This window comes from Palaemon carinicauda, chromosome 5 (genome assembly GCF_036898095.1).
Source record: "Palaemon carinicauda isolate YSFRI2023 chromosome 5, ASM3689809v2, whole genome shotgun sequence".
Classification (NCBI taxonomy): Eukaryota; Metazoa; Arthropoda; class Malacostraca; order Decapoda; family Palaemonidae; genus Palaemon; species Palaemon carinicauda.
The window spans coordinates 95,551,591-95,565,509 of NC_090729.1; the positions used below are offsets into that span (position 1 = coordinate 95,551,591).

Here is a 13,919-nt window from a genome sequence, read left to right on the forward strand (position 1 = left end):
TGGTGACTGCTCAATTAGTGGTGTAGTTAACCGAGATCCCATATGGGGCGGTAAGCATCTTGTCTATGGTAACTGATTTAATTTTAATTTCAATGAAAGGTTTTTTTTTCCAGTTGTGTTCCAAAGTTTATTTTCTGCAACTAATGGCCATATAAAAATCCGACTATATATCAGTTTAGTGAGATTGGTGTTACTATATGGACATGAGTCATGGTATGATAATGAAACAATATCCAATAGATTTAGTAGATTTGAGAACAAAACCCTCAGAAGGATATTGGGAGTCAAATGGGAGGACAGAATTAGAAATGAAACTATATGAGAGATTACTCAAGTGCCATATGTTGATGAGGGGTAGATTGAGATGGTTTGGGCATGCTCTTCGCACTCCCAAAGAGAAATTAGTTCACCAAACGTTCAGTTGGGCTCCACAAGGCACTAGAAGAGTTGGAAGACCCAGGCCTACATTGCTGAGGTCTATGAAGCGTGAATAGGAGATGATGAATGGAGAAGTATTCAATTAAAAGCTCAAGATAGAGACGACTGGCAAAATCCAACTGACGCATTTTGCGTCAATAGGCGTAGGAGGAGGAGAAGATGATGAATGACCATAAATGACATTGTTATAGAGTATTTGTAAATGTTATAACATTTAGAAGACCAGAGGGCTGAAGAGATTTTGTAAATGATAATTCTTTGTATTATACAGATTACCTAATTGAATAGAAGAACATTTTAATTCAGCGTGCTTTGTTTACGGAGATTTATTTTTCAGAATAATATTTATTTGTTATAGATATTACATCAATATAATTCAAGGCATTTTTGTATATTATAAAGCCAACAATTCTGGGCTCGGATGTTTCCCAAATAAAAGTTCAGTTTTGTTTCAATTCTTGAAAACAGTATGGATTTGAATGTTGGTTAGTTTTTATAATATTCATATAATTTATTGATATTTTATTATTTCATTCATAAAACAAACAAGCATAAAAAATTTGTGAAAGATACGTGAAAAAAAAAATAGTTTTTATGCAGTTAGGCTATTCTATTCTTCGATTTTGAGAGTCAAGAGGTGGGCAATCTTTGGCCAACAACCTTTGTATATGTAAAATCTATTGTGAAGTGATGAACCCAGCATGGATGAGCTAGCTTTATTTTGTTTAGCCACTTCATGCTTTCGATGTAAATTTTTCCTTGTGAAGTTTTTACATATAAGGAAATAAGAATTAATTTAATTTTCATGAATCTCCGTAATATAATTTCTATCAAATAGGAATAATATAAGGAAAGAATTAGATTTCTTTCATATTATGGAAAAGAAACATATATTACCCCTAGCTCCTTCATCCTACAACATAAACTGTCACACACCCAAAACAGTAGCTGGATAAGTGGTTATCAACCTATGACATGATGAGGTCTTGAGATCATGAAGAAATGTCTTCTCGTGTATTAAGATTTTGTGGTTACTTTTGTTTACTGACAAACTCTGATTGTCTTTCTAATGTCTTCCCAGACCAACTGGATTCAAAGGGAGACTGATAACCCAGTATCACGAGGTCCCTGTCTGCTGTTGTGTCAGCTATTCATTCAGTACCAGGCATAGAAGTAACTCAATACCTTTCCGTGACAGGAATTGTTACAGCTGAGTCATAGTCAACTGACAGAAAACTATAGAATTCATCGAGTGTATTCAGGCTTAATAATGTTCCCTTGTACTAAGTCGTGTAACCATATTTGATATTAACTACCCCGGCCATTGACTGCTATGTGTACAACAGACCTATTAAACATTAGTGTATTCAGCATAACAAGCAATGATTAAAGTAATTACAAAGCCTATATTGTTTCAAGATTTGTCAAGCACCTTTCTATTCATTTGCTGCTTCTGACAATGAAAACCAAAGAAACTTGACTTTGAGAGTTAAATCTGGACTACCCTCAATATATTTATTCTATTCTCTTTCATGGCCCGGGAGAGAATAACAGTTACTGCATAAGTACTTTTTACTTATTGCACACACTCAAAACACAATCTCAAGCGCAACAATAACAATTATTGTCTTCTCTGTCTTCAAAATAAAAGACATATAGAAATTAAAAACAAAAGTGTTATTCGAATTGGGATAACTTACAGTTGCATACTAAACACACACTCTCTCTCTCTCTCTCTCTCTCTCTCTCTCTCTCTCTCTCTCTCTCTCTCTCTCTCTCTCTCTCTCTCTCTCTCTCTCTGAATAATTGATAGGCATTCCGTCATCCACATTTATTATGTATCCTGTTTCTTAACTTGTTTATTCCGAATTTTTGCATTTATGTCGTTTTAGCAAACATAAGACTGAGAGAGAGAGAGAGAGAGAGAGAGAGAGAGAGAGAGAGAGAGAGAGAGAGATTACGGAGGCAATTGCTGAAGTTACATCCAGTGCCAGGGATTTTGCATGCTAGCATCACATGCATTGGGTATCAGCATTTTCAACTGTTGGCGTCATAGAAGGGATGTTTCTCCGGTTGAAGCCACTTTAGCGCAGATTGCAGATATCCTCGACTTCCTTCACTTAGAGAAGTGCCTTTCAACTATGGCTCTTAAAGGATACCGCTCAGCCTGGAGTATGGTCTCCCAATTTAATTGTATACTGTAAACTTCTCTGCTTCCTGGGAATTGTCAAGAGGAGCTTCGAGAGTTTAGCCCAGCTTGGGATCTCAGGGCCCCAGAGTGCGATTTAACTTTGTTCTCAGGGCTCTTATGCCTATCCCGTTCAAGCCTTTTAGGAGGGTGTCAGATAGGGTCTGGCTCTCAAGACTGTCTTTCTGTTAGTCGTAGCATCAGCGAAGAGAGTTGGCAAGGTGCACAATTCCTGTTATGTAGTCATCCACGCCTAGGGGTGGTACAAGATTTCCTTCAGTTTTGTGCTGGACTTATGGCCAAAACCCAGAACCTGGCAGTGCATGATACTAAGTTTGAATCCTTCTTCATCCTCTCCTTTCGGGAGGCATCAAGTATGGATTGAAAGGAGATGCTCCTGTGTACCGTGAGGGTTCTGCGGTTCTATCTGAATAGAACCCAACACTTCAGGTCCAAGAAAGAGGGGTCAAGGAATATGGTCTTTTTATGGCTTCGTGAGATGATCCGTAGAGGGTACTTCTCGACTGATGAGCGCTTCGAGGCACTAGTTAGAATCAGAGCTCACGAAGTCAGGGGTATTGGCCCCTCCCTACCTGGGTCAAGTGGGCGGAGTCCCCAAGCTCATTAGACACCTGCCAAAGAGGGTCATGTAGTGGCGGGTAAATTCTTGTTTTTTTGACTTTCAGTACAGTTTATTTATATGAAAACACGGTAGCCTTATCTATATAAATACATAAGCAAAACATACACATACATACACATATATACACATACATATACACATACATATACATATATACACACATACATATATATACATACATATATATACACATACATACATATACCCATATACATATGTATATATACATATATATACATACAACATTAATATCATAAACATATAATCATGCATATTAAAATCTTTATTTTCACCCAAACAGCGGTCTTTTCGTATCCAGAAAGGGGGTTGTCATCAAAAACCTTGACGATGTGATCCTTTCTGTTGTGAAGTTCCTCCAAAATGGGAATATGTTCCCCTCCCTAGTTCACTTGTGGCTGAAGCCTTTTCCAGATAGACATCCTTGGTTAAAGATTGGATCTTAGACCTGAGCTCTTTACACAAGATCCTTGAAATCGATCTAGATTTCTGAGTGGACCATTTACAACAATACATGGCTAATAGCTGGCTTGAAACTGGGACTGTAACAGATGGTCTCCAATCTTTCGGTTTCCTCTGTCGAGTTCGAAGGTTTAAAAGATTAGCTGACATTTGTAGGAATAGCTATACTCGTGGCCCAACTATGGCTGAACATTTGGTTAAATTTCATTCCTTAAGCTATTGAGGCAGAATTTACACCCTCTTTGGTCGACACAGCTATACCAGAACATAGGGAATCAGACCACCTCTTTTTCCCCACTCCTTGACCCAAACACTTCATGCTTTGATTTCTTTGTCCATATTTATTAGAGAGACATCTAGGCTAACAACTTTACTCACTTCATAACCTGTAAGAGATGTTCTTCCTTTAGAGCAATATTGGTCAGTATGAAGGCATGGATTGCCATCCTTAGGGAAAGGATCCATTCCAGATACCCCCAGACATCTTGTTTTCTTTCCTCGTCTTTGTTTGGAGGATATGAAGATGAAACCTACAACAAATCTGTTACACAAATCTTTTCTGACAGAGCCTCTCATGCAAGTTTGTTTGGCCAGATCGCTCTATTGATTACCTCACAACATCCTTCATTACTAGCTCATGTTTCTTGGACCTTCGGTAGATTACTAGATTTTTTGGCTGAATTAGATGATAAGATTGTTGCTTTAAAAGAGCTCTTACAAAGGCAGTAATTTTAATAGTGTTAGACTCGGAAGAAATAGTCAGCAAATTGGGTGTATGCTGTAAGAGCACAGGAGTTCCTCACCCTTATGCTGTCCATTTCCAAATGTCGATTCTATGCCTCACCCATATTCTGTCTTGTGTCCAAATACTGGTTTTTTTTTTTTTTTTTTTTTTTTTTTTTTTTTTTTTTTTTTTTTTTTTTTGCCAAGAATGACAAACCCTTACATTGCTGGGTTTCTTTATAAGCCCTATTGTGATAACCTCTTTTTTATATCTACCCAGCAATAATGTTTGTAGAGGTTACGTCTTTAGACAATACAGTAGTTTTATTTAGACCACTCATCCCAATTTTCCACTTTCTACAGGAGCTATCAGTTGTGTTATGACCTTCCTTCTTAAGAAGTCTGATTCTTTATACATCCCAACAAACATGATATGAGAAGAATTGCATAATGCTTAACTTCTTTCCGATCATGTAATTCCAAGATATTCAGAGCTTTATGAGTTGGTGCGGGCATATGCTGTTTGTGTGGTGCTATCTTAAATAAATCTAAGCACATTAGTATGCTTGCACTGGGTTGGTTTTGTGGCAGTTGTATCGGGCTGATATGCTGTGATGGACATTGAACCTCCTCTCAAGTGATTCCCTCTCTTGTGGTAAATGGAACCTATTAATTCTTTCCATTCATGTGATGTAAGTAAGAACTATTCTTTCATATGATGATTAACAGTAACTGGGCCCTAAAAGTCGTTTTAACAAAGGAAAGGATTTTCTTTTGGAGGTACTGTGTAGTCCCCAAGATCTTCCGACCTTCCTAGGTTTACGATAGGAAGTGCGATAAAACTAGGGCTTACTCTAAAGAAAATGTTTTTGGTGCGAAACCTAGGGGCCTTGTCATCTTTCCAGTATTTAGAATTATTTCTTAGTGTGTGATGTGCTGTCTGCTTGCAGACAAACTTAACATTGGAGTTCCTTTGAATGGTTTTAGAGAGCCTAAGCTCATAGGTGTCCCTTATTCAAATTGAGTCCGAGCTTGTATGTTGATATACTTGCCCTAGGGTAGGGAAGACAATCTTTATTTTTGGTATAATATTTTTTATTGGATTCCCTGCTCTAGCCTGAACAAGAAAGTTCTTGAGGACCTCACGGTAACTCCACGAAAATAAGGCTTACCTTTTTTGGAAACTTCTTTAACGAAATGAAATTTAATTCAGAATTCCAAAAAAAGAAGTTTATCTAGAGATAGTGTTGCAACAACACACAGCAGCTACTTCTTTCAATGGTTTATTATAGATTATGTAAAATACAGGTTTATGTAATGTGTATGTACAGTATAATGATTGAAAATACCTATAAAGAGCATATATTAGTTAGGCCTTCTTCCCAACATGAGTTGTGAATAATCAGGGGTTAATTAAATGAGACTGGTTTGCATGCTATGGAGTATTTAAATTGTTTTCATTATGGATATTTGAGTTTACACGTTATTATATTTAAAAATTTGAAATTAAAGTATTTTCCTTATTAGATTATAGATTTGATATAGTATTATTGATATAAGTGGATGTTATAGCAATTTTTTTTATTTCTAGCTATGAACATTTACGGGCACAGTTGATAATGTTGAGAATCCAGATCAGAAGAAAAACTGGAAAAGTAAGTCACTCGCAGTTACCCATATTGGTTTTCTGGTACTAATGTTATGTTCATAGGAAGCCTTGAACATTATGATTGAAGAGCATGCACATGCTGAGATGGTTAGCATCTCACTTTATATATTACCATATACCTGTTTTTAACTGGTAAGTATTATATGCAAAGCCAATGAAGATTATTATATTTGCTGTTAGATTTAAGGTTGTATCTCTTATTTTGAAGGTTGTAAGCCAAGGTTCATGTTTTTTATTTCATATAGATTACTTTTTTAAATTATATTCATGTGCAGTATTTGAAAATTACAGTTTTACGTATTAATGCAGTATTTTCTTTTAAAATGTGTATCTAATGCAATAATTATAATTTGTTCTGCAAAACATTGTTACTCTGTTACATGTCTCAAAGAAAACTTGTGAACTGTAAGTAGTTTCAGCAACTTGGTAAGTGCAATGCCTGCAATGTTATTGTTATTGTTACTGGTTTGCTACCATGAAAGCTTTTTACATAATAATTGTCACAGAAATATTTCAATATCCTTATTGGGCTCATATGAGACTCGAGGAACTTGATTTTTAATATCCTTATGGAGCTCACATGGGACTCATGGAACTCCATTTTGTTTATGAATTTTAAGTTTATGAATGAAAATGGTCCCAATGGTCTCTTTTGGACAGTAATGGTTCCAGTTTTGCCCATTTGAAGATCAGCGATCCCTCTTATGATTCGGACTGCTCATCTTCAAAAGCTTGTTGACAAGAGTGTTTGCTCCTCCGTGGCCCTCTTTGCTTGCAATTAAACATTCTTAGTTGGTCTTCATGGATCTGACAAACAGTGCATGATTTGGGAATTATTTTGGCTATTTTTCACTTTCATATGAACAGGAGATTTTTAATGAGTGAAGTTTGTTAACATTATAACCAAAATATATGAAATTACAGTAGGTCGGTTGGTCGTGTAAATAATTGAATCCCCATGCCAAGGAAAGTCAATTAACCGCCACCACTAGCAATGCCAATGAATGTTCCAATTAAAAATATAACCTTTTGAACACTAGGGGTCCCAGTTTTGCCGATTTAATTAAAGATTAACAGCCCCTCTTCTGAACGGTGCTGCTCTTCTTCAAAAGCCCAATCATTTCAATTTGAGTAAAGTTTGCCCATCTAGGACTAGGATAGTTTGTTCAATATAATGTCTTTCTTTTTTATATAAGAATAATGACCATAGTCTTAAGTCAAAGATGGTATTGCTTCTTTTTAATCTAAAAGCTATTTTATTTGATTAAGTACGTAATACCTAACATTCATTGTGCCATACATTTGGCAAGCACAACTCGGTAGACAAACTTAAAATTAGAGCACTAGTAGTGCGTTTGTTAGACTAGCTATCCAGTCATATACCTTAAGAGTTATTGAAATATCTGATTAAAACCACCAGCTTGAAACAACAATCTTCATTTGACAGGTGTTTTAGTGACAACGATTCTTTGTCGCTACTTTCATTTGAGTCTTTTTCAAGCCCTTCATTAGAAATATTGATAGTAGTGTAGCTATACCATATATTTATCTTGATATTCAAGATACAAAATCAAAGTAAATTTATTTCTTTACTCAAATTATGTTCATATTGCTGTCGTCTCGAAGCTTGGCTTAATTTTATGTTATCTCAAAATCTTAAATAGGCTAATGCTTCTACCCCAATAATGAGACAATCTAGTGACTGACTAATGGCAACAACCATGGTAGAATTATACCACACCTGCCTTGTTTTTCAGTTTTCTCATCGTGTTGATATGGAAAGGTTCATGTACTGTAAGTCCCATGCTCCAGGTTGTGGACCTTACATAGTGCATTTTAGGTTATTAGTGATTATTTGAGATGTCTTCTGGATTTATTAGTAATTACTGTTTAGGTTGTGCAAGGGAGTTATTTCCTTGCAATCAGGATTATCATTCTCTTTGTGTCTTGTGCTGGGGACTTTACAGTATTATGGATGGATAATCGTTGTGATGAATGCAAAACCCTTACTGTTCCTTTTAGGGAAAAGTGTGTTTTAATGGTTGCAGAACAAACACGAAAGAAAACTAACTTTTAGTCCAGGGAAAAACAGAGCTAGTTGAATAAAGTTGGAATGAAAATAGAAATGCCACACCAGCCATTAATAAGCTGTTGACTATTTATAGTAACGAGCTTCATGAGCTTCGGTTCTTTCTCGATTTTTTTTTTCATCTAAGAGATCCAATTATTCTTTGGGCAAAAGCAGAAATACTAACCTATCGTGCCCTAGCATTACTCCTCAAGTTTGAATATAGGTACTAGTACCTCAACTGTTGAGTTCCTTGGCTAAATTTTAGCTAGTTCAAAAGTTCTTGATAAAAGTCAACAAATGGGAAGGCCAATAATCAATATAATGGAATTTTTTTTCAGAGTAGGAAGATGAAGATAATACGGAGGAATAACCTTACTCTGATGAGGTACCTCCAGTTCAATTAATAAGGAAACTTTTATAAATGTATCCAAACAAGTTACTTAATATAAGTTTTTTTTCTTTATATTCTAAGTTGTCAGAAACAGCTACCTCCAAGACAACTTATACCCCTTAGTTTTCTTATATTTTTTTTAATAGAATTATTACCTCAAGTGCAAAGAAAGTTGCAAATTTGGGTTCTTAATTAGTGTGAGAATATTCTATCCCACAAAGATGTTATGAGATCTGTAAAACAAATCAGTTGCCTAATTTCACAAATTATTAATTTTTTTCCAGCCATAAAAAACCTGAGTCCTTTAATTAAGGAGATTGATTCTCTACAAGCTGGAGTCGATCGTTAAAGGTGGATAATAAGTGGTTATCCAGCTGGTGAGGATGCGGGGCAAGTAGCTCTGATCCTTTCCAGCAGGAGAGTCTTCACATTTGACCTTTTGGCCCAGGACTGAGAGGGGAGTTGGGTAAAGGATTCAGGGCTGTATGGCTAGAAAAGTACAAATTTTAAAATTTGTAATTTGTTCTTATGCTGCATACAAACCCTGGTCCTTTAATTAGGTGCACTTACTGCTTGGTGGTTTGGAAGTCCTTGGGAACCCAAACTGGAAGGTTCATTTTCTTTTCTGTGATGATCACTGCTTGATTTGTGCAGAAGCAAAATGATGACCCAGCAACCTCCTACTGACTTTTATAGTGTGGAAGGCTGCTAGGACCTGGGCTGTACACCAAAGCATGTACCCGATCAAACTTAAGAACCCCTTAGCCCAAAGGGGACCTCATTTGAAAACACATACCTTGTCTGATGATTAAACGGTTGGTATAAGATCAACCATCCTCCTCCCCCAGCTCATTAAAGGGGATAGAAGAGATACTTTTTAAGACCTAATGAATGGAGCTCTGAACTTATATTCACCAGCATCAGGTCTGTCCAATGTTTTGACTGCTTGGTCTCATAGAAGGGGGCCAGGGAGACAGAAAAATTAAGACGATCCAGTCATACTATCGTTCATTCCAGACTTACACCCACACATTATTATCTATCCTTGTCCTGTGTGGGAGCTGGGCTGGTTATACAGCTACTTGAGCAACCACTACAGGTCCAACCACAAAGGTGTCAAGAGACTTGTGGGTATATTCTTGCAAGTAAAAGGCTGTGAAGGTTATCAGGCTTTTCCAGACTCAGGCCTTCAACACTTGGCCCACTGACAGGTTTTCCTGAAAGCAAGAGTGGGGCTAATACCCCTGACTTCGAGAGGTCTGGTCGGTTATCAGGCTTTTCCAGACTCAGGCCTTCAACACTTGGCCCACTAACAGGTTTTCCTGAAAGCAAGAGTGGGGCTAATACCCCTGACTTCGAGAGATCTGGTCCTAGCTGGTGCCTCGACTCTTTCTACAATCGATGCATAAGCTCTGTGGATTGTCTCACAAAGCCAGAAATAGACAGTGTTCCTTGGCACCTCTTTCTTGGACCTGCCATTGCTAATTAAAAGTCTTGTCACTCAGGCCTGAAGTGTTAGGTCCTTTTCAGATAGCACCCTAGATCCCTCATGGAACACTGGAGCATCTCTTGATCACCACCCGACAACTTCCGAGTAAATGGGTTGGAGGAGGATTTGAAGCTGGGGTCATTTGTCGCCAGATTCTGGGTTTTAACCACAAAGTCCAACAAAAAACTATAGGAGACCTCCTTCCACCCTCAGTGCGGGCAACTAAATAAGAGAGACTGTGCAACTTGCCAACTCAATTATCTGATGCTGCATGGTCTATATTATCTTGTGTTGCATTCTAGAGGGGACAAAGAATTTTTTGTATCCCTCGCTCTCGAGTTTGTGACCAGAAACCAGATTCAAAGAGAAAATTAGTTGGACTTCTTTACATTCTTGGCTCTCAAGGAGACCACTGATGACCCTTGCGTTATTTTTCTCTGTCCAGTGAGATCAATTGAAAAATTTCAGAAATGGATGACAAATCGTAGGCCCAAATATTTTTCAATCTGGGTATTAACACTAGTAGCACCAGAGGAAGTTTGCGAAAATGCTACTACTTACTGGTTGAGAAATCTATCATGAGAACTTACAATCTTCAGGGGAAACATCAACAGGATACCCTCGAGCACATGGTATCTGTAGTCGTGGTGCAAGCCTAGAGTTCAGCAGAAACCATTTGGAACTTTTCATAAAAGTTCCAAGAGAACTTCCAGAATGGCCAAACCTATTACAACAAATACACCTATGAAAGTTCTACAACACAGTGCACTACCTACCACTTTATGGCTGGAGACTATCCCGCATTTCCTCCAAAACAAAGGCTTTTCAAGTACAAATGCAAAGCAACTTTCCAGATATCCCCAAATGTCGTCCGCAGACGTCTATCAGGTTAAATGGGAAAAGTTTCTGTGATTGGTGTTGTAGGGGAAACATTACTCCACTCAAGGTCACTATTCCCTTGATTTCAGACTTTTTGGTGTTCCTGAAGAGCAAGAAATCCCTTTCAGTCACTGCAGAAAAAGGCTACCTCTTAGCCTTTAGCCAGGTTCGTCAGGGGAGCTCTTAGGTCTCATTAGAAGTTTTGAGCATTCTTGTCCTCCTCAAGAACTTAAACCCCTACCAAGGATGTGACGAAGTTTCTCAGGGCCTTAAGAAAGCCCCTTACAAACCCATGCATAAAGCCTTAAATAGAGACCTTACCTTAAAGATCGTCTTCATCCTTGCCTTATCTTCATCCAAGAGAGTAAGTGAATTACTTGGTCTACCTTATCTCATATCACATTCCAGAAGGTGGAAAGAACTATATCTTTTGTTCCCGAATTTGTGACCAAAACCCAGAATCTGGTTGAAAACGATATTAGATTTGTCTCTCTCTTAATCTTGTCTCTTAAATTAGTAACTGATGACTCGAATGTGGAGAAATATGTTTTTATTTAATTGTTGATTTGGAACTTGTTGTTCCAGGAAAGCCTCCTTACGTCATATGTGCAAAGATCATGTGGGGAGGAAAAGGAGCACTATCGCTCAAGGGACAAACATCCTGTTAATAACTTTGATGACGTAGTTCAGAAACCTTCACTTTGATAATAAAGTCATCTCCCTCCAGAGACCTAAAACCTCCACACTTGACTAAGTAATTAAGGGATGGTCTACCTTAGCTTTGGCAATCTAACATCATCTGCACTCTTAGTCTCTATTTCAAATCCGTCCTAGTGACCCCAGTGCGATGCTGGACAGGCATTTACGTTAACATAGACAAAGGCAATATATAGAACCAGTGATATATTTAAGTAAAGTTAAATGGGCATCTTCACCTTCAAAGCACTAAGATAAAGAAGTGTACACTTGCTCATGCCAACTTACCTATACCTACAATGGGTTACTCTCAACATCTCGGGTGCATCTAACCCGTACTAAACTTTAGATTGGTAGTGTCTTCAAAATAATGTGGTTAAAGATACCAATGTCTTTAATCTATTATAATTTCTTTATTACTGTAAAGAAGAGAATCAGAATAACTTTATAATGATTTATTCAAATGGCAAAATTAATAAATGAAATATTAACCACAATTTACAACACAAAACACTGAAATTGACAAACTGTATGGACACATGGAATTAACCCTCAAATGGAATAAATAAAATCAAAATCTAATGGTTATAATTTATGCAGTAGGCTACTGTGAGGTTCCAACACGTGGTTTGTGACCCCAAGCAATTACCGACAAATAAAACACAAATACATCAAATTCCACGCATGCAGCCCAAAAAATATATTGCCAGAACATTACCTAAACTTAACTTAGAGACAAATAGAAACTTATCTAAAGGGGGAATGGCCATTAATTAAACTCGCAAGATTTTTTGTCCTGGGCGCCCATGTCCAGAGAATGGCGGTCTTGAGTTCTACCTTACTGGTATACCGGAGTCAATGGCCTCTTCCTACTCGCCCCTAGCCTTGATCAGAGGTTTCTGCGGGACTGGATGCTTCTCCTCAGTATCTGTGACCTCTCAAGGTATCTACTTGTCCTCGTCCTTTGTGGGATCTGGATACGTCAATAAGTGGTTTGTAAGTTTTAAGCAATACGCTTATTTAGAATACAAGGAGAAATGGGGGGGACAAAGATAATCCTAACTCTAAACATCTGGCATATAAAAATAAAAAAGGAATCCTAAAGGTAATTAGCAAGTCGGGCTTATGTGTGTGTGGACAAACATATCCTCTGGACTAGCAGACTTGAGTTGTAGTAGAGAGAAATTTAAAGTACCTAAATACTTACAATAATATAATGAATACAAAAATATTTATCTTGAGACACTCGTTTGCATTTTCCCTGCCGTAACGTCACGAACAACAACAATATCTACTTAAAATAAACTGTGAAGAAGAAGAGTAGTGAAGAAAATTCTTCACACCAGATGACGTTACTATGCCCCATGCCCCATAAGAGCAATGTGTAGATATCTGAAAAGAACAAAGTATTTTATAGGCCTAAAATCTAAAATATTTTTGTGACCACTGGTCACTCCAAAAAGAAAGTATCCAGAAATATAATCTCCTTTTGGTTGGGCGAAATAGTCGTGAGAGCTTGATAAATCCTCAGGAGGCATCACCAGCCACCTCTCCCCCTCCCTTCGAGCACGTGATATTTGTGGTCTTGCCGCAATCCTAGCGTTCCACAAAAACCACTCTATCGCATAACTCATTGAAATTGGTGTTTGGTAGGGACAAACCACTTTTACGGATCATTGTACACACAGGTCTTTAGACACCTACTCTTTATGGCCTATTGTTTCAGCACAACAAATAATCTAATTATGCACTTTTACAGGCCACTATTAACGATCAGCCTTAAAAATACTAAGCAAAACTAACGTTTTATCCAGAAATATAATCTCCTTTTGGTTGGGTGAAATAGTCGTGAGAGCTTATAAATCCTCAGGAGGCATCACCAGCCATTTCTCCCCCTCCCTTCGAGCACGTGATATTCGTGGTCTTGCCGCAATCCTAGCGTTCTACAAAAACCACTCTATCGCATAACTCATTGAAACTGGTTTTTGGAAGGGACAAACCACTTTTACGGATCATTCTACACACAGGTCTTTAGACACCTACTCTTTATGGCCTATTGTTTCAGCACAACAAATAATCTAATTATGCACTTTTACAGGCCACTATTAACGATCAGCCTTAAAAATACTAAGCAAAACTAACGTTTTATCCAGAAATATAATCTCCTTTTGGTTGGGTGAAATAGTCGTGAGAGCTTATAAATCCTCAGGAGGCATCACCAGCCATTTCTCCCCCTCCCTTCGAGCACGTGA

At 37.6% G+C, this 13,919-nt stretch overlaps 1 protein-coding gene across 8 annotated transcripts in view; it reads left to right on the plus strand.

The window, feature by feature from the left end:
* Positions 1 to 13,919, plus strand: part of LOC137641374 (sesquipedalian-1-like) — an 893,367-nt gene that overhangs the window by 633,766 nt on the left and 245,682 nt on the right. For all 8 annotated transcript variants that reach the window (XM_068373872.1, XM_068373871.1, XM_068373873.1 and 5 more), the window contains one exon: positions 6,064 to 6,127. In XM_068373872.1, coding sequence (XP_068229973.1) covers positions 6,064 to 6,127 — 64 coding nt within the window. The remainder of the gene's footprint in view (positions 1 to 6,063; positions 6,128 to 13,919) is intronic.